Source organism: Mauremys reevesii, linkage group 2 (genome assembly GCF_016161935.1).
Source record: "Mauremys reevesii isolate NIE-2019 linkage group 2, ASM1616193v1, whole genome shotgun sequence".
Lineage (NCBI taxonomy): Eukaryota > Metazoa > Chordata > Testudines > Geoemydidae > Mauremys > Mauremys reevesii.
In genome coordinates this window covers 75,399,770-75,427,056 of record NC_052624.1, presented here as the reverse complement: position 1 = coordinate 75,427,056, position 27,287 = coordinate 75,399,770, and the positions used below count along the sequence as shown (strand labels likewise).

Genomic DNA, 27,287 nt, shown 5'->3' with positions numbered 1-27,287 from the left:
AGGGGCAAATACAGAGGTAAAATAATCTCTTTACTCTTCCAGATTCCCCTTTTTATGCATCCCAGGTTTGCATTTGCTCTTTTGGACACAGAGTCACAGTGGGAGTTCATGTTCAGCTTATTATCCACCATCAACCTCAAATCTTTTTCAGTCACTGCCTCCCAGAATAGAATCCCCCACCCTGCAAGTATGGCCAGGGCCAGTGCAAGGAAGTTTCGCGCCCTAGGCCAAACTTCCACCTTGCACCCCAGCCCTGCGGCAGCTCCTGCCCCCTCCGCCCTGAGGCCCCCATGGCAGCTCCCCGCCCTGAGGTGCCCCCCCTCCCACGGCAGCTCCCCACCGCAGGGAGCCGTGCAGCACCTCCCCACCCCAGCTCACCTCTGCTCTGCATCCTTTCTGAGCATGCCGCCCCTGCTCTAATTCTTCTCCCCTCCCAGGCTTGCAGCGCCAAACAGCTGATTGGCACTGCAAGCCTGGGAGGCGGAAGAAGTGAAGCAGCGACCGCGCACTCGGGGAGGAACCACTGTAAAATAATAATTGGGGGGCACCGCTTTTTGGCACCCCCAAATCTTGGCGCCCTAGGCAACCGCCTAGTTCGCCTTAATGGTAGCCCCGGCCCTGAGTTTGGCTTACATTCTTGGTTTCCAGATGTATACATTTAGCAGTATTAAAACACATATTGTTTGCTTGCACCCAGCTTACTGACTTGCTAGATGTGATTTAAAAAAAAATCAATACGAAATATTTGTAAAGGTTATCTATTCGAGCTGGGTGAACAATTCACAAACATAGTCAATGAATAACTTATGTGATTAATTTTGCTGTACTTCTCTGAATTCAAGATTAGACAAATAACGTTTTGTTGTTCACCCACTTCAGAGGCATTCGGTCAGACAGTCGGACTCTGAGCTATCATTTTGTGGCCAGATGCAGGTCATTCACCAAACTGCTATTCTTTCTTATTATATTATACTATTTCTATTTTGGTGAAGTAGTAATCAGGAAGATCCTATTTCTCTGTTCATTATTCACATAGCATCAAGTAATAGGAGAAAAATCAAAATTAGAAAAGATAATTCAACAGTAGACAAATGCTTCTTTAATTAGGCCTTAAATTAGGTCTGTATTCAAGAAACCTCCCAACCCAGAAGCCTGTTTTGACAGTTTCTGCCTGTGTACGCAGGAATATATTGAGAGGATTATGAAGCAATATGCTAATGGGCAGGGCGAAGAAGATTTGTAAAAAAGTATAATCATTGCTAATATTTACAAGAAAAAACACACGCTTTAATAAAGGATCCTCAGGCATAATAACAGAAAGAATCAGGATGTTTTAAGATAATCTCATTTGAATGTCTTATCAGAAGGTGAAATATATTTAAATAAATTCTCTATAGGTTAAATCCTCCAGGAAGAAGAATGGGCCAAATTTAAAGCAACAGAACCATACATGAGTGAGCCAGGAAGAGGAAGGGATATACAGAGATCCTGTGCAGGCCCTTGTGCCACGGAACTACATTCTTCAGGATTTCTCCCCACGGGAGCGCAGAATGGGAGGCTGTGGGAGTGCTGGATGGGCACGGGAAGTAAATCAGTGTTGCAGAAGGAAAAGCTGCGGCAGATATAGTCAGAGAACAGCAGGCCAATGGACTTTAGCTACAGCAGTCCAGCTACTCAGGTTCTTCATCACCAGCTTCTGAGTTTTGGAGTGGAGGGAGAATGGAGGATTCTATCCAGGCCCGGCTCCAGGGTTTTTGCCACCCCAAGCAGCAAAAAATAAATAAATAAAAAGCCGCGATCGCGATCTGTGGCACTTCTGTGGTGGCTCTATCGCCGCCACTTCATTCTTCGGCGGCAATTCGGCAGCAGGTCCTTCACTCCGCGAGGGACTGAGGGGCCCGCCGCCGAATTGCCGCCGAAGAGCCAGATGTGCTGCCCCTCTCCGTTGGCTGCCCCAAGCACCTGCTTGCTGCGCTGGTGCCTGGAGCCAGCCCTGATTCTATCCTCCAAACCCTCACTCTGAACTATCTCCTGTGCACGCCTGGCTGGCACAAGGGGATTAGGATTTCACTCTACCTCAGCAGTAAGTTTCAGTTGGATGAGAATGACATTAAGAAAACAAAATTATGCCAGAAAAAGCCATGAACTCATTATAATAAACTAACAATTCTGAACTGAAGCAGGCACAATAAACCCTCTGTGGTAGTTCATAAATAGCAAAACAAAAAAGAAAGCTGAAATACTTGAAGCTCAGCTGTTTTGTGGCATCTGCCTACAGTATTTCAATATATTTTTACTAATCACCGCAAACCCCACAGTTAAGACTATAATGCTTTTTCAATTTAAAACTAATCTTTCCAAAATTCCCTCTTTAGCTTAATAAAAAATTGTGACTGGTTAGTGAAAGCAGGAATCCTGTATTTAAGAGATAAATCAGGGGCTATCATTGTACTTTCAAGCCTAAAGTGTTAAACTTGGAAATTAAGTATTTTTGCTATTAAAAGAACAGGAGTACTTGTGGCACCTTAGAGACTAACACATTTATTTGAGCATAAGCTTTCGTGGGCTACAGCCCACTTCATCAGATGCATAGAATGGAACATATAGTGAGGAGATATATATACAGAGAACATGAAAAGGTGGGAGTTGCCCAACCAACTCTAGAGGCTAATTAATTAAGATGAACTGTTGTCAGCAGGAGAAAAAAACTTTTGTAGTGATAATCAAGATAGCCCATTTAAGACAGTTTGACAAGAAGCTGTGAGGATACTTAACATGGGGAAATAGATTCAATATGTGTAATGGCTCAGCCATTCCCAGTCTCTATTTAAGCCTAAATTGATTGTTTCTAGTTTGCATATCAATTCAAATTCAGCAGTTTCTCGTTGGAGTCTGTTTTTTAAGCTTTTCTGTTGCAAAATTGTCACCTTTAAATCTGTCACTGAATGGCCAGAGAAGTTGAAGTGTTCTCCTACTGGTTTTTTTGAATGTTAGGATTCCTGATGTCAGATTTGTGTCCATTTATTCTTTTGCATAGAGACTGTCCAGTTTGGTCAATGTACATGGCAGAGGGGCATTGCTGGCACATGATGGCATATATCAGTGAATCATAGAATCATAAGACTGGAAGGGACCTCGAGAGGTCATCTAGTCCAGTCCCCTGCACTCATAGCAGGACTAAGTATTATCTAGACTATCTCTGAAGGTGTTTGTCTAACCTGCTCTTAAAAATCTTCATTTATGGAGATTCCACAACCTCCCTTGGCAATTTATTCCAGTGCTTAACCAACCTGACAGTTAGGAAGTTTTTCCTAATGTCCTACCTAAACCTCCCTTGCTGCAATTTAAGCCCATTGCTTCTTGTTCTATCCTTAGAGATTAAGAACAATTTTTCTCCCCACTCCTTGTAACAACTTTGTATGTACTTGAAAACTGTTATGTCCCCGCTCAGTCTTCATAGGTCATAGATCATGTTTTCTAGACCTTTAATAATTTTTGTTGATTTTCTCTGGACTTTCTCCAATTTGTCTATATCTTTCCTGAAATGCGGTGCCTAGAACTTTTCCAGTAGAGGCCTAATCAGCATGGAGTAGAATAGAAGACTTACTTCTCGTGTCTTGCTTACAACACTTCTGCTAATACAGTGTGTGTGTGTGTGTGTGTGTGTACAGAGTGCTCTCCCATCAACTTATTGTGTCTTCACCAGACTGGTAAATCGATTCCTGTGCATCGATCGCAGCAATGCCAATTTAGCCCATAGTGAGGACAAGCCCAGAGGAGCCAGAAATACATCAGAGAATCTGTCTCTTTTCTAAACATTCTTACCATCCAACCTTGACCAGTGGCAGCAACAGCAGGAGCATCAGCGTGGATTAGGCACTAGTGGCTACTAGCATTCTAATCACTGGGTCAGACACACAGTGGTTTAAGTATCAGAGGGAGGCCGTGTGTGTTGGTTCTCTGTAAGCAGCAAAAGATCCTGTGGTGTGGCACCTTATAGATGTTGATTTTTTGCAGCATGAGCTTTTTGGTGGTGAATACACTTCTTCTCAGCATGCAAGCAGTGGAAATTTGGCAGGTGTGTATAATATAAGGCCAGAAGCAGAGGGCAGGATAAGAGAGGTTAGATCAATCAGGGAGAGGAGGAGGGAGGTGTGTTCCAGCTGGTGTGAAAACCAAGGAGGGAGCTGTTCTGTAATTGGCTTCTTGCCATTCACAGTCTTTGTTTAGTAAACTGTTGGTGTTGATAAATTTGCAAATGAATTGGAGCTCAGTCTCTCTCTCTTGCTCTGGGGTTTCTCTTTTTTTGTCTGGTGGCCACCTTAAAAAAAAATCTGTGTGTGTCTGGCCAGGTGAAAGTGTTCTTGCCATTCTTTTTTCTTTAACCATTTTTATTATTTTTTTGTGTCCATTTTCCTTATTTTTTTCTGATAGAGATCAGTTTGGCATGTACATGGCATATTGGCATATGGTGGCATGGCATATGATTTGAAGCATATGTGGGCATGGTGGTGAATTGGTGGACGTGTGTGTGATGGGTGGTGGTGATATGTGTGGATGATGTTGTGGTGTAATGAGGTTGTGGGTTGGCATTGGAGTTTTGGGCATGGGTTGGTTGTGGGTTCCTTTGCTATGTTGAGGATATTTGTTAGGTTGGTGCAGTTGCTGGTGGTGGTTGGCTTCAGAGTGGCCTGTGAGTTGGCTGGTGGGTTGGTGATGGTGGCCTGGCGATTGATGATGTGGTGGAGGGTTGTGTGATGGGTCAATGATGATTGTTGAGGATGTTGAGGATGGGTTTTGTATGCGGATTGGCAGTAGGTCAGGTTGGCTTCTTTGGTTTCTGTCTTGGTGTTTACTTCTTGGGCTGGCATGATCTACTGTTTTCTGGCTTCCATCAACCTCTGTTGATCTGTGTACATCATATATGGACATCATCAAAAACTGATCCAAATCATGACGGATACTATATTCCTACAAAAACAGAATGGAGTGAGATCATATGCTAACTAAAGAACAAAGAATACAGTATCAACTTATACTACACAGACCAAACTGAGAAACAATGAACCAGCATCTATAGCAGCAAACAGAAAACCAATAAAAAAACCTACATACAAGCAAACTTCATCAAATCAAAACTTCAGCAACTATCATCCACACTTCACTAAAATAAGGAAAGGACCTAATCAACCCTTCACTAAATCCTAAAAGGAAGGAACAAGGACTGTAAGCTACCTCTAACCCAGACCCAATATCACCACAACTCCTAAAACCCACCCAGCCCAGCAACCCATCCTGTCCCATCTCGCCCAGTAGACTAGTCAGTCACCCTGTCATCACAGGACTCTCTTTCTGCTCTGCCACCCTACTGCACCCACTCTCTTTCTCTGCTGCAAGACTCTTCCAACAAACTACACTTCCTCGACTCTACTGAAATACTACACCAGCAAGACTGAAGAATCTGATGACTCCAACACCCCTCCCACCAACAGCACAAGAAGAATGGACTCCAGACTCTCCAGAGGTCAGAGACCACATTGTGGACCTCAACATGAATGCTTGACGACGTGATTGGCAGAAGTGAAATGCCAAAACCAGCCATTGTGGCAAAACAAACAACCATGCAGAACCACATGCCAAGAGCACAGCCCCGGCACATCCTCAAAGAATAATGCCAAAGACTACCAAAAGGTCATCATGAAGAAACCTGACTACCAATCAATTGACAACACCAAACTCTCCAACACTCCTGAATACAACAAACAATACCACCAACTACTGCACATGCTCACCTGATGACTCACTACTACTCCCACTCCCCCTAGAACACACTAAACAAAACACCCTACACTGGAACAAATCTCCCTCCCCTTTCTACCTACTCCCTACTATCCACATCTACTACAATCCTGACAAACCTGAATCCTCCTGGGCTGGAATCATCATCTCCACTGAACTGGATCTGTGGACTCATACTGATATGTGGACTGGACCTACACTCCACCTATGTTCTCAGCACTCCCAGCTATCTGACCAGATGACACCCTATTCCTGAGGACACTACAGAGCATTCTACATCCATCCAACACATACACCATCACAGAACCATGGATCTACCACAGATATGACACTCATCACACACACCCCACAAATTGAACAGATGTGCTGATGATGCCACAGCACAGCTGGTTGCTGGCAGGCTCTGTGCCTTCCACCTCAGCACAACAATTTGATGATATGCCAATCAATATGAATATGACAATATAGTGCTGTTATGCCGGCACCCCACCAGCTCAATATTTTACAATATATACCTGGACTTCCTGACCTAGACATCTTCCTCCCCTCCTCACTCTCACCCCTACATTGATGACATCTTCATCACATGATTTCAAATCATCTGGACTCCCCCCCATCAACATCAAATTCCACCTCCACCATGATTTCTCCATCCACTCCACACACCATCTACCAGAGTCCACCACACTTCTACACCACGGTGCAAAACCTGTGACCTCACATTAAACCCACCCTACCTTGAACACCTACCGACCACTATATGCCTAAACTCACCCAGCCAGCTTCCACTCCCACACACAAGTCATCTCCCCCACAACCACAAGCAGAAACAGGAGTACAACAATCCACTAAGCATTCTCAAGAGAGACCAACACTTATGAGGAAAACCACAACAGGATCAACAGAGCCAGATGTGTACAGAGACAGACAGAGCTGCAAGACAAAGAGAGAAGACCCAGAGCCCAAGCCTCCTACTGCAAGACAAGCCATCAACACAAGCAAACTCCTCAGCATCATCACACCAATCATCCATCCCAGATCACCAACCCATCCTGGATCTCACATCCCTTGGGCACAAGGATCCAACTCCCAGGCACCTTCACAGGCCCAACTCTGCCAAGGCAGCAGGACCAGCAACCCACAACTGCACACCAGCACATAGTCAACCTAGCTCAGGAACCAACCATAAGTACAAAACCCTCAGCCCAACTCTGCCCACCAACAACCTCGCCACAACTCTACACACATATAACCACATCAAACCCACACACCATCCCTCACACACACCAGCACAACCATCACCATCATACCACCATGGCCACCACTATGCCATATATGCCAATGTATGGACAGTCTCTAAGGAAAAGGATAAATGGACACAAACCAACACATCAGGTCTCTAAGATTCAAAAATGACAACAGGAATGGCAATATTCAACCTGGCACACACAAAAACATTTTAAGGTGGCCATCCTCCAGCAAAAAAAGGAGTAAAGACCACAGAGAAGAGAGAAAGCTCCCAGATTTTCAGACAACTTATCTCCAGAGAAGACTCCCTTAGATCAGCAAAAAATCAATTTATTAAACTACATCACAGACCAGAACCTGCTTCCCTTTTTTTAGCTGCAAATTCAGAACCAGCCCCCTCCTCCCCTCCTCCCTCTAACTCTGCTGGGATCATTCCTCCATCCTCCCTCCTGACTGATCCCCTGGAAATATCACCTCTCCTGCTTGCTGCTTGTGAATATATACACCTACAGTGGTTTAAGTAACTATGATTGCTGGTGCTTTGTCTACACTAGGGCTCCCATTGGTGGAGTAACAACAGTGGAAAATTTTAGGCTAGCATAGATAGAAGGTGTTAGGAATGAGTATCGTCCGCTAAATCACAAACATAGCATCCTAGCTTTGACTTGCGGTCCCATCGGTACTTGGACTGTGACACAAAGGAAAAAAATAAGCCAAAGAGTTCTGATCTCACTACATTTTTGTCTATAAAGTTTTCATGAATCCTCTCACATGCATGTTAACTCCACCTCCTTTGTTTGTACCTTTACCTTTGTTGGGGTAGAGATTTGAAAAAAACATATCCAGGCCAGGCTGTTATTGCAAGGCAGCACATGATCACAAACCAAAAGGGGCTAGTTTCAACCACTTTTTTGTCCACACATTTTAGTATATGTTCTTTTACTCACTCAGACTCTCTTACCGCTCCCCAGTAAAAGCAATATACTGAATTCTTTCCCTGTCACCCTAAAATAAATGATATTAGTGCATGTGAAAAATGTCAGAAGTTGAAGTGCTATTTACTTACAGATACAATCTGGGCAAAAGCAGTTCAACCTTCTTCACACTGATTTGCCAACATGTCTCAAACCCTAACATGCAGAGATTGCCTATAGGGATGAGAAACATGTCACAGCAGGAACTCTCTGTTACTACATGGCTGTGCAGGGCCAAGTACAATGTGGCTCTGATACTGGGGGAGAAAAATGAAGATGTAGATGGCAGAAGGATGCAAATCAACAGTGGGAATTCAAATTTCAGATGGTCTTAGATTCTGCATAGTTACCAAGCCTACCAGGTGAATCAGAGACAATATAATAAGCCACATGGAGATATTGATGTGCCTACCTTTTTTTAGTTGTACAGATTTAGACACTGGTAGTAAACCAGTTGCTACTCTATAGAAGGCCACAGCCTGGGAAAAAGTTCAGGCTGAAGAAACCCAACACAGAAAAAGACCAGCACAGCAAAGCAAAGATTAATTAATTTTATTGCTACAACAACTAAGCTTGAGGGTGCTGAGAAAAACAACAGCACAAAGCAGAAGAGAATCATTATTAAAGCTGCAAAACAGATGTGAGTCCAGTTTTAAAATGTGGGCATCCTTGTCTCTCTTTTTGACATGCAAATACATATGTTATACCTAAGTATCAATTAGAATGTCCAAATATAGGGTTTGAAAATTGGGCCGGCATTCGAAGACAAGATGGATCCAAAGATGGCTCCATTTATATGCCTATAGCACAGTGGTTCCCAAACTGGGGTTCATAAAATGTTACAGGGGGTTCTCAGGAAAAAAATCCCTAAAGGTGGACAGATCTGTCCCTAGGGACCCTGGCCTACACAGGGCCAGCAGCCCCGAGCCCTTGAACTTCCCAGAGCTAAGCAGATCAAAGCAAGCATAATCTATCACACTGAGGAGATTTAAACTTCAAGACTCCTTATAAGAAATGGAAAGGGAGATGGATATTTTTTGCTGTTTTTAAAATGAAATAGGCAGCTAGTTTTATTTCTAAAAATTATTATGAAGAACAAGTTTAAGCTTTGTTGTAATGTGCGTTGTTTGCCTGGACTGCTCAAGACCTGAATGCTTGTGTAGGAGGAACTCTTTGAGTTGGCTTCTTAAATACCTTCATGCTGTTTCACATCTGATACTCCTTGATGAAACATAGAAGCCTTGTCTTATAACAGGCTTATTCAAAGTGATACAAGTTACAAAAGTGAGATCTTGGAAGAGTGTTGCCATTTTCATAATGTAATAAAAATACTTTATTAATAATAAGAATTAATAATAAATACTGTGCAATAAGCATGTCATAAGAAATTTTATATTTCCAAGATCACTGCTTTGATAATTTATACTCAGGTAAAGGAGAAAATCCCTGGAAATATTCATTTTTAGGAGGGGGTTCGCGAGACCTGACATTTTAGTGAAAGGGGGTCACAGGTTGTTGAAGTTTGGGAACCACTACTATAGCACATAGCAGCCTACTCTGGACTCAGTCTGTTGGAATACTTCCAGTCGTGTACTATGAGCTCATAAAATCAAATGTAATAATAAACATTGCTTAATCTTTCTTTGTAAAATAATGGGGCTCTAACATAAGAAGTAAATTGCTCAATGAGGAAATGAACAGGTTGCATTGGGAAACAAGGTGTTAAGAACTGAGTTATGATCTGAGGATTTACATATTTAGAGTCTGTACTTTAATATTTGCCCAGTGCCTTATAAATATCTGCACATTATTTAATGCTTCCATAGCAAACAGTGGCAGAATTATTTGTCTGAGTTAGATCTGACTTGCATTCTAGTTTCTTCCACACTTTCTAAAAATCCACTGTTTTCTGCAGCTGAACCTGTGAATTGTTTATGTTTAATAAGCATCTCAGACATTTGTAAACTGTTCCATTGTCATGTAACAACCATTCTTAGGAGATACACTGCCAGCTTTTCACTGTGCGATGTCAAATATATTGTTAAAGCCACCAGAATACAAAGGCACCTTCAAGAAGCCATCTATTACCCAGAAAGCCTTAGGGCTATCATGATAGAGGAGATCCGACATTTTTTTTAGTTGTTCATTTTTCTTTTGTAAAACTAGATTTAGGGAAAAGGTAAGAGAGCCCAGTAATGAACTCTCTTTAAAAAAAAAGAGAACCTTTACCCGGACTTGATATATTTTGCTTCCAAAAGAGAATGTAGGGTAGTATAGAGCTTTGGCAGTAGGGAGAGTGTGTGTGTTGAAGGCAGGGAGTTGGCATGACAAGTACCTATTTCCACATATAATATCAGCAACGCTCCCAAATAAGGTGGTGGGAAGACTGTGGGTTACTGGGAGAGAATGAAGGATGGTTCTTGAGTGGGGGTTATACATGGTGGCTTTACCCCTGAAGAAATGTGAAAAACTTTAAATGAACTTTTACAATATTGCTAATATGAATATTGCTAGCAGTTAAAGACAGGGGCCCTCATGCTGGCCTCTGTGACTACACAAAACTTGTGCACACTCATTTATGAGCACAAACTATACAATTTCTTGTGCAAATTATTTGCATATGTATACTATCAGGGGTTTACTGACAAACCTGTACACAGAAAAAGGACTTTATCTTAAAGATATTCATTCACAAGCAACAGTGTGCAAAACTACCCATGTAAAAATAGCACACACAAGCACCTGGTGTGTAAAAATGGAGCTAGGTTGGAGTTGCTTTAAAGAAGAGCAGTGGAGGATTCTAAATGATTCTATAGTGATCACAGGAAATGGAAACATCCACGTTTAAAAAGACCAGCATGGCTAAAACCAAGAAATTTAATATGGGCTATAATGAACAGGTGATGATTGGAATTTGAAACTTATATGTCTGAACACAGGCTGTTCACATTCAGTAACAGCTAAAATACAGTGAATCAGTGTCTTGAACAATGAATTTAGAATGCACAAACACCCCCCAAAAATATATTAAAAAAATTCCCTTCCATAACTGTTGTTGGTTGTGGATCTTATCAGGAGGTTGTTTTAAGGCATGTTTTATTCAGGACAGAAGTTATACTAAACAAACTACTACATTGAAAGAGCTGTTTATAGTAAGAATGCACAACTCAAACCAACAATTTATTGTTGCTAGTCATTTATGTATATAAAACACTTGAAGTACAAATTCATATTTGTACACCACCTGTGCAGCTCAGAATGCTTTTACAATTAATTTGAACACCACTCCTCTGAAGTAGGTATTATCCCCGCTTTTAGAAATGGGCACAGAGATGTTAAAGTACGAATTTAAAACATGCTCAGGATTGGACTAACTGTGCTCCCATTGAAATCAATAGGAGTTTTAGAATTGACTTAAATAGGAGCAGATTTAGGCCAACCAAAACAGGGAGTTTAAAGGCTTGTTCAGGGTCTGACAGCAAAGAACAGGAATAGAACTCACAGTCCAGTCATCTGACTTCTGGACTATGCAACCTTTCATTTGCTTTTTGTGGAAGTGAAGGCAGTTGCTCATCCCATACATTATTCAAAATAGAAATGTTATCTTTTTGTTCTCACATTTCATATAGTCCATCAGCTAATGGCAAACTATGAGAAATGAAGTAGATGGTGGTCAGAAGACAGGCCAAGAAAGGTAATTTTTCAATGTCTTCCAACAAAAAAAAAAAAAGGTTTATATGTTAGGGAGAATGTTTTTTATTTTCCATTAAAGACAAACTGCAATGTCTACTGACTTGGTTCATGATTGCCAACTTGAAATAAAATCCAAGGTCGGAATTATTTATTTATGCAAAGATGGGAATGCTATGAACAAACAGCAGAACAGGAAAACTGAGGCTGCTGTTTCATCTGTCACATTGGGCATCTGCATGAATTTTAGATCCGTAATTTGGTTGGCATGTTTCACGTCCTTGATTTAGCACCCAGATTATTTATGCTGAGACAAATAAAAGAAGTTCCTGAACTGATTTACAAGGGCTGATAAAACAAGAAACAACCACCCCATTAGCCACCAACTATAGGAACATGACATTTATAGAAAAAGATATTTATTAGTCTAATTCTCTGCTGTGGTTTCTGCCTTTCTATGCACCCAGCCTCCCTGTAATTAGGAAGCCCATTGTACTTGGATTACACTTCCTGGACATATGGAGATTGGTAAAACCAATTAGTCTCAGGCACCCTTTCAAAAAACAAAAAAAAAGTAGCCACATCATTCTGAACCGTTGATTACAAAGCTAGCTTAGCATTGTTTACCACAAAATGGCCAATGGCTTTGCAGCAATGGGGCCCAGTGGATAGAGCTTAGGAGGAAGACTCAGGAGACCAGGGTTCTATTTCCAGCTCTGCCACTGGCCTCCTGGTGACTGTGGGAAAGTCACTTCCCCTCTGTTCCTCAGTTTCTCCCCCTCCCCCATTTCTAAAGTGGGGATAGATACCGACCTCCTTTGTCAAGTGCTCTGAGATCTATGGATAATAGGTGCTATAAGATTGAGCTATTATATTATTGTTTGCTGAAGAAACCTACATTCCTGTTAATCCCAGTGTTTCCATTCATCATAGTGTAAATTGTCACTGTGAGGCTGGATCCTCCTCTTCAGAAAACTCACGGAGGTGGGGGTGGGGGCAAAAATAAGTAGGAAATTCTATGAAGTGATAAGGTTTAGTTCCTGACTCATCCCATCAAGTGACATGGAATTTTCAAGGCGTGTGGGAAATGCATCACAGAGCTGTCCAGAGAGCAAGGAAAGACCCTGTGCCCACTACTCCCGTCTCATCACACAGGTGAGTACAACTTCATTAGGAGCCATGCTGCCATTGCCCGCCCCGCCTGTAAGTGAACCATCTCCAACTGGGGAAGAAAGTTCACAGTAAACTGTGCAGCAGTTAATGAGGACAGGATCAGCATAAATTCTAATAGATTTTTTTCCCCACCCTGCAAAGGATTGTCACAGGATGACATAAGTACAACTGCTATCCTGGGCCTAACACGTTATGGTGAGAAGGCATCAGCTGAGTAGTGTTTGCATGTAGGGGCCTTAGCTGTTTTAGTGGGATGTCAATTATTTCGGCAAGCTTCTCCTTTCCCCTCCAGTAGATTCATCCATTCTATCCTGCACGAGATGGGGGTGAACCTGTTCATCTCCTCAATCTCAAATAACAAGATGGAGAATTTATTTGCACAAGGCACTGAAGAGCTTCAAGGAAATGTTAAAGAGAAAACATGCAATCTACAGCAGACCCCTGTAGAACTTTGTGCAGCAGCGACCTCTAGTGGATGACACGGTAGTTATATGAACTAAAGACAATAACGCAGTTCATACCACAGAGAACATCTTGTTTTATTTGATCGGCCCCACTCGAGACTGTGCTAGCAAAACAATTTATAAATGAAAACACTGATGCTTATATGACAATTAGTAAACTACTCTAGCCCCTTGTATGGCAGTCTCAGATATCTATCCTCATTACATCTTTAGTGTCAACAAGAGAAAGAAAGCATGGTGATAAAAAATGAACACTAAAAACAAGTGATTCCAAGACAAAATATTTATTGTACTAAGCTTTCAAAGGTATCCATTTTCAATCCTTAAACAATACAGTAGATGTGTAATGGGCTAGTTAGGTACTATCAGAAAACTGAATGCAGTTCCCTTAGTGATTTTTGTTAATAAATTAGTCAAGAAAGATAAAAATTTAGGACCTGATCCTGAAAAAAGTTATTATTGGGCAGAGTCTCTTCAATGGGACTATGCCCAGTAGCAAGCAAAAGACTGTTCACAGGAGTGGGCCCTTAGCCTTTAGTGCTGATATTTATATCACAGTATCATAATTAGTAGTAAATATTAATGAAAAAAATAATGCCAAGCCCAAAATTCTCAGGCAACAACAAAAAAAGTAGAAATGGTGGAATAATAAATATCTACAGAAATGAAAACAAGATAAATTCCTTAATTACAGAAGTTTTGCATTTTATTGGGGGGGAGGGAGAAAATGAGTTGATTGTAGATTTGAGAAAATGATTCAATATACAAACCTCCCCCTGGCTCTGTCACTGACTGGGTTTACATAAAAAAGGACATCATAGAGAACTCCTTTATGGAGGAAAGAGCATGAGAATAAACAAATAATAAAAAACCCATGCTACAGTACATATAATTCACTACTTAGCTTATATAGCCCTTTATGTATCTTACAAATATGTAAAAATAAAATACAAAGGCAAATCCACCCAATTTGGTGTTTTTTTTAAAGTATAATTTAACATAAGCAAACCCATTGCGAGTAATGCTGTAATGGGGAGTGTATGCTTCATATGTGCGTTAATATATCAACGTTTACAACTACTAAAATGTCCTTTAAATGGTCTGAGCACAAACAATCTCTCACAGACCAGTTCTATCAGATTTTAATTCTCAAAATCCCACTGCCCCATACATTTCAAACTAACTCCTAACCCTTTCCATTATTCAGCACCATGTTCAGAAAAATAAGACAAAACATCCCCAATAAAATGATCTTTTATAGCCCTGCATATTTGTAGACATTCACATGATCCTCTAAAAATAATTTAAAACATAATGGTTGGTTTGGCATATGCAAAATACCAGCCCCTGTTCCAAAATATTTTTCTGTTTACATGAAGCTACATTACTGCTCTTTCTTATTTCAGAGTAAAAAATATCCAAAGCTATATAATGCACTTTAAGCAAGGGTGACTGCTACTCCTAGGCCTATACCTTGACATCTTAAAGCTTCATAAAGGCTTCATGCTCAAAGCTCTTGGTCTGTAAACAACACAGCTGGTAACAGCAAGTAGTAATCAATCCCTATCTTGCTCAGGGATTAGGAGTGTGTATTCCAAATAGCAAGACTTCTCTTATTAGCTCTGTGCTGACCTCTATCAGTCTCTAGACAAACTTTATTCCCCAGGTCTCAACTATGGGTTGTCCCTTCATGTGCCGACCCATATGCCTGTTCCTTAAGGCTAGATTTATTTTTTTCTTTTAAATAAAATAAAATTATAAGCCAGAAAGATCCATCCATCCCTGCTTCTTGCCTCAAAATCTTCCTAAAAGGGATATTCCCGCAGTACCCCAAGAGTTGTGCAACAGAAGCACTCAAATTAACCTCCTTCAAAACCTCTCTCAGTCCCTCCTTCCTTAAGGGGAGCAGACAGAGGCAGCATGGACTGTGAGAAGCTTTCAGGCAGATTGGTCGGAAAGGGCTTGATCCAATCCCCACAGAAGTCTTCCAAATTAAAGAATGGGAACTTTTTCATTTACTTCAGTAGAAGTTGGATCGAGTCAATAGAGACCAGTTGATACATCAGGCACTGGTAGGCACTGAAATGAATGCAGTTAGCATGAAGGTGTACAATTCATTTGACAACAGACAACACAAACTTGAAGTACTGGGAATTCCCCCAATGTGTGGTATGCAGCTGAAGGTTAAACTAGAAGAGCGTGACAGTTTTGGGCAGTGGCTACCACAAGAATGGGCCTAAAATAAAATAAATGGAATCACACAGCACATGGATGAACCACAGGGCCCCTATGCTAGAGTTTGTGCTGGTAAAATCCTCCTGCTTGTCCTTCCTACTAGAATTCGAGAACAGCAAGAGAAAGAGAGAAATACAAAACTGAAAGCAGAAAGGGATAAAAAATGGAGGGGGAGGTAATGTACCCTTTTAAAATGTTACACTTAAAAGATTAAATACCCTTTAAAATTGATTTGAACTAGTCTGATATTTTGAGACTGTCTAAAAATCATATGATATTGTTAAATGCAGTTACTTAAAATGCCATTCCCCTACTCCCTCCTTGAATAACTGCTACAACTAGCTTTTCATTAATATTGCTTAAAGTAACTATCGCCAAAAAGCATGCAAACATGTAAAAAGTCTTGATGTGTATTACAGAGTAAAATCAAGTTCTAGAAGATATAGCTTACGCTCTTGGGGCTATCAGGGCCCAATCCAATTCCCATTGAAGCCAATGGGATTCCTTCCATTGTTTCTAGTGTGCACTGGATTGGGTCTTTCATTCTGAAATTCCTCTCTCATTAAAGATTACTAAATGTTGTTTATGGCTTGTACTATAGAAACACAAATAGATGCATACATATTTTTATATATATATATATAGTGCAAGTTTTAAAACATCTGCTTTTTAGCCAGTAAAATGACAGCCACTGCATTACAATTTTAAATTGTGTCAAAAAAGCTACAGAAATTCATATACATTCATATGGTTGACTAATGTTTACATCCACTTGAACCCAAATATGAATTTGAAAGGCAGAAGCTGCATTAGTATAATTGCCCAATTCATTTTACATATGCTCTGGATGACTCTGAAGACAGGATATCATCTCTTGGACAGGTTTCCCTTCATAGCAGATTTGATATACGGCAGTGAACAGTGGAAACCTAGCAAAGAAAAGAAAAAAAGAAAAAAGTAAAAAGCAACATAAGATTACTCAATAATGACTTGTTAGGTAGAGAAGAGAGCACCTGAGAATCTGTGCGTTTCTTTTAGAATTTACAAGGCACTTATGCTATGGTGATGAGTGCAGAATGTATACAATACCTACATACATTTCTGAAATACGTCAGGCCCTCAAAAGCCTAATCATTATCAAACCATACTGGATCCTGCAACATTGTTATGCATGGTTCACTTATTTCACAAATTAAAACAAATGCTTACCAATATCCTTTTCGCAATTATCTTATCACACGCTCAGCTACAAACAGAAAAGATCATCAACCTTTCTGAATAATGATCAAGTGTAAAAAAAAATAAAAAAAAAATTAGGCTATCACAATTTAAGAGATCCCATCAGATAAAAATCATAGACCAAAATTTTCAAATGTAAGTCTAAAGTTAAGTATGGGTTTTAGGATGCTTAAAATAAATAGGAGCCTGACTGTTTATTTAATTTATTTTTAAGTTGGCCATGTTTTCAAAAATAAAACTTCCATGTGTGTTTTACTGACATTAAAGACTATTAAAAACAAAGAATTTTTAAAAATCTAAATGTATTTATTTTTATATTCAGTGTGGACAATGAAAACAGACCTAGTCAATTTCACTTTCTAGATCTCAAACAAAGGCTGCAGTGTTTAAGTTGCAAGCACCACAATGCAACATTTAAAATCAATTGGAAACTTTTTGTAGGAATTAAAAAAAAAAAAGTTTCTGTTGGCCTTAGGGGATTTTTGTTTTAAAATATAAAGTCTTGTATTTTAGGCCTAAAATTGACATCACTGTGTGACCATTACTAGAGATTGGAACAAGACATACTGTACTTTCATGAAACAAAAGTAGGCTTCAAAGGGGCACAGCTATTGCATTGCTAGTTATCAGGATGTTCAGAGAAGTTACCTGATTTAAGACGGGACCATTGTTTCAAAACATTTTAATACCAACTTATTACTCTCCACAGAGAATATTTCTGTGAGCACAATTCAGAAGCACTTTACTGAAAAAAATGACAATGCTTAAGCTAATGATGACGACAATACTACAGGCAGGAACAGCATGTATACTACATGTGAAATGTGCATCTCGGAACATTAAAGGGGTTAGTTCTGCAACTACCTTTCAAATGAAGGTTCTATAGCCAACTTACACTGTAAATATACATGCTGATCCTGCTAAGTGCAACTCTGTTGAGTATCATTGACTTCTACGTGCCTCCATATGACAAAGATCTATGCATCTGCATAGAAGTTTGCAGGACTGGGGCCTAAATTCTACCCTTACTAGCCTTTCAACCCTATGCTTTACATTTTTTTTTTAAAAAGCACCAGTGTACTACACAGTTTTTAAGCAAATGTTTGAAGGCTAGATTAAAAGCCAATGCCCTTAAAAAAGGATCATTCAGCATCCAATAGGTGCAATAGTGGGAATGAGAAGGGGGTCTGTGTAACAACAAGCTGGAAATAACTTCACTAACTGACACAATCCACAAATACTGACTATTTTACACACAGGGTGTGTCCAAGAATGCACCCAGTAAAAATGTGCATGAGTTTTTAAAATTACACTTTAGGATGAGGACAAAAGCAGAGAAGTAAACAATAGCCTACTTCAGGTCATCTAGATTCAAAAAAACTGCTGTGTTCAGCTCTGTGCTTGCCAAATGGAAAAGCAGAAAAATAAAAAAAATAAAAAGTTATTTGAAGATGTCTAAGAGAGCATTACAAATAGTAAGTATTGAATGCAATTGTTCTAAACATCTTTCTTCCCCCAACCAGCTTAATTGTGCATATGTTGCAGAGATAGGACTTATGTGCCTTATTTTTAGAGCAAGTACTAAAACACTGAAAAGCAGATGGTGCATGAAAAAAATTGTACTTTAAAAACTGCCCAAAATAATTTTTAGAAGGGACTCCCACTCAACAGACAAAACTGTTCATTTTTGTGATTTTGCCTCATCCAAAAAAGGAAGAGAGATGAAGAAAACACATTCCAAGTCTTACTAAACACAGACTACATATTGCTTTAGGAATCAAGCACATGCAGAATCTCTTGAATAAATGACATCAGGACAACCTGCTTTGTTTTGAACCAGGAAATACTAAGTTAGATGATTCTAGTTTACCACAAACTAGGAGTCACAAAGGAAAGAGACCCACAATATCTAAGCTAACATCCATGCTTCTGACTCTTCTATGAGATGAAAGCAGCCACTACATACAGCTGGTCAGTTAAACTGAATTTTAGTAACAAGGCTCTCTTTCCTTGGAGATAAGCAAGAAATTTTACCAGCAAGAAAGATACTGGGTGGTCTTTCTGTTTACAGGGTTTATTAAGAAGCTCAGCTTTATATTTTAGTTTATTGTTTGTTTACAGTTCTGCAATATTGTGAGTTAACACAGACCTTAAGTAAATGCCTGTTTATATGTTTAAGTTATATATGAAACTAACAAGAAGATACATCAGGCTTGACAAACTATTCCCTTGTTTATCAGCTTTGCTGTGAGAGTTATAATCTTATGCAGATAAGATATTTCCCTTTTGCATCAGGGAGTTCACTCTTCATTGCATTCCAATAACTTACCAGTGAGAACCAATGCATCATGTACTGAAGAGAACCTGAAACTGAGTCCCTAACATTGCACCGGAAGTACCCCAACCAGTTTTGCAGACAGGCTATTGGGGTAGTTGTGAATATGGATTAAATGGTGGAATTTTGCCTCAGAAGTTTTCAGTTCCTCTGTCGTCTAGCAAACACCAAAAACCAATATACCAAATGCCGTATTTTCCTTTTTGAGCACTGAGCTGCCATCCTTTAGACATATCTTACAATTTTTGTATGCAGTTTCATTTAAGTGATTTGGAATAAGCACTATTAAGCTGTACAAATCAGTGGCCAAACAGCCGATGCAGAAACATAGCATGGTTGATTGACTAGGGTCAACAGGATATACATTCCAGAGACTATAACCTGGACCAAGCATTGTTAAACCGATGCAACTTTTCTCCCATGGCCCAACCCTGCAAGGTGCTATACCATCAACTCCTAAGGAAGTTGGTGGGAGGTGAAGGCACTTAGCAAGACCATGAAAGATGCTGAGCACTTCACAGGATCAGGCCCTGAGTTCAGAAGTATCCCTCCCACCCACCCCGCCAATTTCAGAAAGATACCAATTTTGTCTTTATTTTTACTCTGTTAGTAGCCACAAATCTTAATTTCTGAATTATAATCAGCAGCAATTAATAGAACAATAGTCACCAGGACAATTATTCTAGGCAAGTCATCAGGAATGGCTACAAAATTTGTCAAAAAACTAAATACTTCCCTTTTGAGAAACTCAAGATTATTCTGGGAAAAAATTAAAAGTCAAAACTAGGCAAAGACAAATCAAACATGCCACTATGCTTCCTAGGCCATATCCTCTTAGACACTTGCACTCATGGCCCCATGCTCTCATCCACATTCTGCCTCTGTGGCATACTCTTCCACCATCTCCTGACTCCATGGAAACCCATTCATGGGAACTCCAACTCTACCAAGTTGGAGAGAGGAGGGGAACCAGCTGGGCTCCTCAGGATTCTCCCTCCCACTCCCACTCCCCTAGAAAAAAACAAAACAAAACAAACAAAACCCAACCCAACAACCTCTGCTTTTGCTCTATTAAGTTATGCTGCTTTCTGATCCGCATTGCATAACCCAACCCTGGTGTGTATAAGCAGGACAATCCAGGGGAAGCCCTTGGGAGGGGAAACGAATGGAAACAAGGTTCCTGCTAGAGTCATACTGTTCAGAGGCAGGCAACAGCCAGTAGGAAAAGGCAGCAGAGCTGAGGCAAGGGGCATCCCTGAGATCTGTGCAGTAAGGAAGTAGAATTCCTATCTCTATGGGAATTTCCATGGGTGCCAAACCATATGATTAGGAAATTCCATGTTAAAGCCTAGGGCACCTCCTCTCTCCTACATTACCTTATTCCTGCCTAGGGCAGAAGGGATCACCACGATATCTCTGAGTAAATGGAGGATTAAATTGCATAGCATTCAGTGTTTAAATATAGGCTCCCACACCATTAGTTCTAGTATATACACTAAAGTCATGTTAATCTAGCTGTTTTAAAATGTATGCATTTTGTTGGGGTTTATGTCACTTTGTCAGCATTTTACCTTTTTGCTTTTATGTTCAGGAAACAGTCTCAGCATGATCAAAAAGCTAAGAGTTAAAAAATGGAGGGGAAAACAAAACAAAAGAAAGGCCCACATCCTCTTACTTACTTATCCACCATTCCTTTCTGCTTCAGGATACGATATACTTCTGCTGAAGTCTGTGGTCCCTGCAATTTCTGACCATTTAGCATTTCTTGCTCCAGTTCTTCAATGGACTTAACAGTATTTAAAAAAATAAATAATAATAATTAAAAAAATAGGTTAATCATGACAAGGTTTTTACCAACCTAAGAAATCATTTTGAAGATTATTATTATGAAGAAGAAGGTTATTAAACCCTGATAAGGGTCTTCTCCTCTGCTGTATGACCCCACTGCTTCAGCATGGGGAGACAGCTCCCAAAGTTTGCCCAGCTGACAGTGGTAGAACTAAAATCTTAAATGAACAGTCACTCAACGTGAGTGTTAAGATGCGTGAAGACTTGATGGGAGAAGCTGGCTAGTGTCATTGCAGGATCCTAACACTCCCTCCAAAAGCAGCCTAAGGTTTTCATAGCAGTATTTACCTACATGCTTGTGTGTAAATTTCCTCTTTCCCCTACTCCCTACCTCCAGTTCTCCTTCTCTTTGGAACTGCCTCATTCATTCTAGCTTTGCAACACTGTCTCTATGGTAACACACTAAAGGACAAAAGGAGAGACAAGACTATGTTAATGGATTACAGTGTGACTAGTATAACTACAGTATTACCGTATATTAATAAGTCAACACTGAACCTGGTGCTCCTATGACATAGATTCTGCAATGCTAGCCATCACACAGAGAGGAAGACAGGCCTGGGTACAATACCTTCCCCGTTTTAACAAATGCTTCAGCCACCCTTCGATTGCGGCCACCATAACACGTTGTGATCAGATCAGCGACTCCACAACTCTCCAGGAAAGTGGCAATAGACACCTGTCCCTTGCAAAAGATTTTTGCAAATGCAATCATCTCCATCAGGCCAAGTCGAATAACAGCAGCTTTGGTATTATCACCACAGCGAAGGCCATCACAAAACCCAGCTCCCACTGCCACGATGTTCTAATGAAAGGAGAAAAAACAGTGGGAAGCAAATCAGTTTCGGCTTAGAGCACCTCTGAAGTCACAAAGGAAGAGAGTGCAAGTGTTCTGGTAAGAATTACATATACAAACACCTGCTTGCTTGTGTGAGATAGATGGCTGGATTAGGTACAAAAGCTAACATGAATACAAGATTAAAGTTGAGAATACTGTAAGGGAAGTCAAAAAACCAAAGAACCAAATTCAGCCAAGGTAGCGCAGGGAGCTTTTGAACACATCCTTTTGCATTGGTCAAAATGGGGGTCTATAACCTACACAGCTAGAGCAATCATTATGCTCTAGCGTGAGTGAGATCACCCCAGGCAGGGGAGATGGTGTTTGTGCTCCTGGACTCCGCTGATATTTCACTGGCAGCTGCTACATCCTTTTCTCCATAAGGAGATTCCAAGCTGCTGTTTGGCTAATTCTACAAGTTTTTTAAACAGCGCTGAGCCCTTTCACCTCCCCAGAAGGGGAAGCTGTAACCACATTGCATTGCCCAATCTGTCCCTCTCTGTCATCTTTTACACCCCTGCTCTCTGATACTAGCCCAGGCTGCTGTTCTGGCCAAACTAGAGAGATTTTCTGGGGACGTGTGAGATGAATACATTTCCCAGGTGTACTGATCACGTCTGACACTACTGTCTTCTTTGGAGACACTACAGCAGAGCTTAATGCAGAAAGAACCAGTATCGCTTTATGGTGTTTCTCCATGATATTCGTGCTGCAGTTTTTGAACAGTATGATCCAGATATAGCATGAAACTTCCCTTTAGGTGCCAACCATTTGTCTGCCGGACACTCACTATTTTTTAGACTGTATGTCAATAAATGGTGGAAGTGAGCCTCCAATTTCTGCTATTTTGGCTTTGTTTACTCTCTCTACTTCAAAGCTGCTCAGCCCAGGTAACCCACAATTTGACCCAGAGTGCTTAAATTGTTTGCTTTTGTCTTTCATTATTTGTTTGTCAGAGGGAACAGAAGAGCTAGTAGTAGTGCTTTAAGCAGGCCTTGACCAGCTTGACCAGGGAAAACAATGTGCATGTTTTAATTCTGAAAGCATCAGCTTGTTAGACCTTTTCTACAATGTTGCCATTGCACATTCTGACACATAGCCTGCAAGTAATGAAGAAGTGATTAACACATACGGACTCATAACGTAGGTACACATGGGATATCATAGCCTCATACAGCTACTTTATGAATTCACATGCCGCATTATGTATTTCCACTTTTCTCGGACCTCTCCTTAATGAAAGAATATATATGTTGAGAGAGAATTGTCATATTATAGGTAGCAGAGGTAGCAATGCCTATAGTTAAGTTTGCCTAACACGTTTGATTATTCTCTGTTTCCAGTTATAACTTCAAAACTAACCATCTGGGCTGAAATTTTCCATGTCAAGTGTCTGCCCTAGGCTCAATTTTTGGGGAAGCATCAGAGAAATGCTTCCGCCTTTTCTCAGAATAAGGTTAGGGAAAAAACCACATTGTTTTGCACATATTTAAAAAAAGACCCCACAGCTGTTTTGTTCAGAAACTAATGCTTTGAAATGGGCCTGCAAATTGGCAGGGAGTTTGTCTTGATGCCAGGGCTGTGCCTTGTGCTGTCCCTATGAAAATTCACTTAAACTTGGCAAAGTTATAAGCTTCTGAAAAATCTCAGTTCACACGTGCTCAGTATAGACTTGAAAGAGTTCAGCCACTAAATTCATTGAAGAGTCCCTCAGAACTGAACATTCTCCCGCCCCCCACCACCACAGATCTTGTGCCAACTGGACTGTACATGCACTACCTCCACCAACTGACTAAGAATGCTCCACCCCAAGCTTGCAAGGCTAAGCAGGACTTCCCCTGAAACTGGTCCTCCTGGCTGCCAGGGATTACTGTGGTGCTGGGTACAGGAGCTGGGAGCAAGGAAAACTCTCTCTCCTGAGCTCTCATTTATCCTGCTGCTGGCACTCAGGCAGCATGCAGGCAAAAGGAAAAACAGCCTGTCTTGAATACAGATGGCTGAGGAATAAGAAAGGTTGGGGGCAGGATCTTAGGCAGAAATATCAAGCTTGGTTTCTTTTACAGTCCTCAGTGAAAAATGGACGTGTACGAAGAAAGCTTGTTCATGACTAAGTTAGGAAGTTTAAAAGCATGCATGAAAATATTTGGTTGTTTTTGTGATATTCTATGTGTTTTGGGCAAAGGTGCTACTGGGCCAACTTCTAGCTCAGGAGCTCTCAAATTTTTCTTAGTGTACGGAAACATGGTCCACAGAGTGTCTTGTAGACACCTCCTTTCCTATTGCAGAACACCCATATGGCAACTCCAGCAAGCGATATTGGGAAGCACTATGCACTTTCAGTTTTATTTTAATATAATTTAGTTGCTGGATATATGAAGGAGAAGCTCTCACCAAGAGCAGCCAGGTGCTCCACAAATCACAACTGGAGAACCTCTGTTCTAGCTTAAAAGGTTGGAGACCAGTAGAAGATCAGTTTAATGAAGATCTGTGCAAGACAAGAGCATCTTATTTTGAAGACAAATAAATAATAATAATTAATAATAATACCACCACCTAGTACATGGTGCTTTTCATCAGTAGATCTCAAAGCACTCTACAAAAGGAGGTCAGTATCATCATCATTTTACAAATGGGGGAAACTGAGGTATGCAAAGGTAAATTGACTTTCTCAAACCCACCCACTAGCAGTTCCGGGAACAGAGTCCAGGTCCTCTGAGTCCCAGTGCAATGCTCTGTCTACTGGGCCACACGGTCACTCCTTAATTTATAACAGCAATGTTAACATACACTCTAGTGGTCCCTACTCTGACAGTTAAGATGCTCCTTTGCCTTTTGCTGCCATCAATAAACTCTTTTTTCCCTATTGACAAGGTTCCATTAAATTATTTGACAGATGCAAGCTCCAGTACCATCTGCTGCCTATGAGATTTAATATACATGACATTAATATGCAGCAGCACAGATATCCTGAGCTCTATCATCACTAAAACCCCTATATTTTCATTTACATGCATATCCATTGCATTTGCAGGAACTCATATTTATGCACAATAGAAATGTGCCTATCTGTTTGCAAGCTCAAATACTCAATTTACCTATGCAAATACCTGTTTGTGCAGACAGCTGTGGAGTTTTGGAGGCAAAGTTGGAGCAATTCTATTTTGCAGGTTCATGGTTTTAAAATGTTGCCTTAATGATGACTTGAAAAATACGAGCAACTCAATGCCCCAAGCTAGCCAAGCTAAAATGAAATAAATACATTAAATAAAACTACTGAAAAGCTTTTTTTTTTTCTTTAAACAAACGCTAAAAAAAGGTCACCTGTAGGTGACTCTGGGTCTCACTCCATGGTGGCACCTTAGCACACAGGAGCCAACAACTCAACTTTGAACACCACTATCTGCCAGCTATCTCAAGTAAGCAAGGAGGGCCCAGCAACTGGAGTGAATAAAAAAAAAAAAAAAGGAGGAAGTTCTTCTAAATGAGTCTGCCCTGAGAGAGGTATCTTGAGTCTGGGATAAGAGGATCTAAGTAGTAGACAGAGCAGATCTAAGCTAGGACTGGACTTTAACAGACATCTAAGCAATAAGATAATCTAAAGTTGAAGCCCAAGAAGATGGTTGAGTTTTGATCCTACCCAGAGTTTAGGGACTATTGTAGAACAGGTGGGGAAGTCATCTTCTCATAAGCAACTCAGTGTGATCACACAGAGTCGCTCAGAAATGCAAGTTTGATTATCATCAAAAGACTACACATATTGCATATGCTACAGCTGCAGACTTTGATGACCATATGAGCATTTTGTAACGTGAGGGTCAGTGCCAATGAAGAATAATTTAAAACTTGCAGTCCAACATTGGTTTTGACAGTAAGTTTATGGAGTCCCTCATCGTGCTGATGCATATGGCTTCAGAGGTTTTTTTTTTTTTTTAAACCACACACTCTCCGTCCACAATTAAGTTGATAGTAAAAGTAAAAGCAGAGTGTAATACATGTAAGATTTCATGCCTTCATCTGTGCTGCAAACCTGAGCTGGTGTCTAAGGATACTCATACAAGTATTAGAGCCTGTTTTCCCTTCTGCTTACACATACTGTTTTGCAGAAAGGAGTGAGACAACAGATATATGGGTTGGGAAGGAATTTTTCTTCAGGTCAGACCGGCCTGGTTTGTTTTTGTTTTTTTGCCTTCCTCTGCAGCATGGGGCACGGGTCACTTGCAGATTTAAAGTGGTGTAAACGGGGAATTCTCTATAACTTAAATTCTTTAAACCATGACTTGAGGATTTCAGTAACTCAATCAGAAATTAGGGGTCTATTTCAGGAGTAGGTGAGGGTCTGTGGCCTGCAATTTGCAGGAGGCCATACTAGATGACCACGATGGTTCCTTCTAGCCTTAAAGCCTATGTGTCTAATTCTCAGTGCATTTCATAACAGGAACCATTACTGATGCAGAACAAACTGGTGGATACCTTGTTCACAAAACCAGCAAGCTATTGTTTAATGCCATTTCTAGCTCTCTCCCTGATACAACTAGATCCAGTGACGGAACTGCAACTCACATTTCAAACACTCTGAGAGCTACCATTTCAGTGCTCTCAATCTTCTATACTTCCAAATATCTCCATCAGCCCATTGTCAGAGAAAATAAATACAGCAAGTGAAGTAGATATTCAGAACATGTGTCTGAACAGCAATACAGCAGATGTTCTCTCATGATCACCCAGCTGTGATAGCCATTTTTAGTCTTCATTTAAATGTACTTCAGAACAATTTCAAATGTAAAATTATCAGTCAGAAGAATGCTGTTGTTCAAAGCTCTTATTTTCTGTGTTCCTTTCAATCTTTAGGCAATCATCCATATTGAAAACATCCCTGCTTGGAGGAGTGAGGGAGGAGAAAGGAATGAAACTAATCTTCTATTGTATACCAGTATATTATGCAAGAAATAAAGCTGGAATATTATAAAGATCTTGTTTTCATAAGTCTTTGTTTAAACTATGCTGCAGAAACCAGAATCATGTAAGCACCTCACATACTCTAAAATAAATACTGTAGTTGCATTTTACTAATTCCTCCTCCAAAAGCAAGTATTGGGATGGAATATATGCCTTCTACTGTATTCAAGACTGCAGTCTGCAATGGTACTGCAGACAATTAAAATAGGCACTGCTGCAGAAGTTAAGGTCAGAATCTCTCTTTATTTACAACAGTACCCTCACAGTATAGCATGTTGTCGTCATGGATCACATAGTTTTTCCCCTCACTTTTCAAAGAGGGGAATTACATAGCTCCAATTTTCACCAATTTACCGTGATGTGATTCCCAATCTGAAGCCTGGTCTACACTAGGCGTTTAAACCGGTTTTAGGAGCGTAAAACCGATTTAACGCCACAACCGTCCACACTAGGAGGCACCTTATATCGATTTTAATGGCTCTTTAAAC

General features: G+C 40.4%; 1 protein-coding gene across 3 annotated transcripts in view; it reads right to left on the bottom strand.

Annotated features, from left to right (window-relative positions):
- Positions 1-13,616: 13,616 nt before the first annotated feature.
- The window catches only part of GPD1L (glycerol-3-phosphate dehydrogenase 1 like), a 33,604-nt gene continuing 19,933 nt past the window's right edge, over positions 13,617-27,287 (bottom strand). Inside the window, exons 6-8 of one of the 3 annotated variants that reach the window (XM_039526384.1) lie at positions 21,577-21,810; positions 20,837-20,943; positions 13,617-16,512 (exon numbers count right to left, since the gene is read on the bottom strand). In XM_039526384.1, the coding sequence (XP_039382318.1) occupies positions 16,416-16,512; positions 20,837-20,943; positions 21,577-21,810 (438 nt within the window). In that variant the 3' untranslated portion in view covers positions 13,617-16,415. Of the gene's footprint in view, positions 16,513-20,836; positions 20,944-21,336; positions 21,408-21,503; positions 21,811-27,287 lie in introns of those variants that run through there. The other 2 variants (XR_005594695.1, XM_039526385.1) reach the window with 2 other exon arrangements.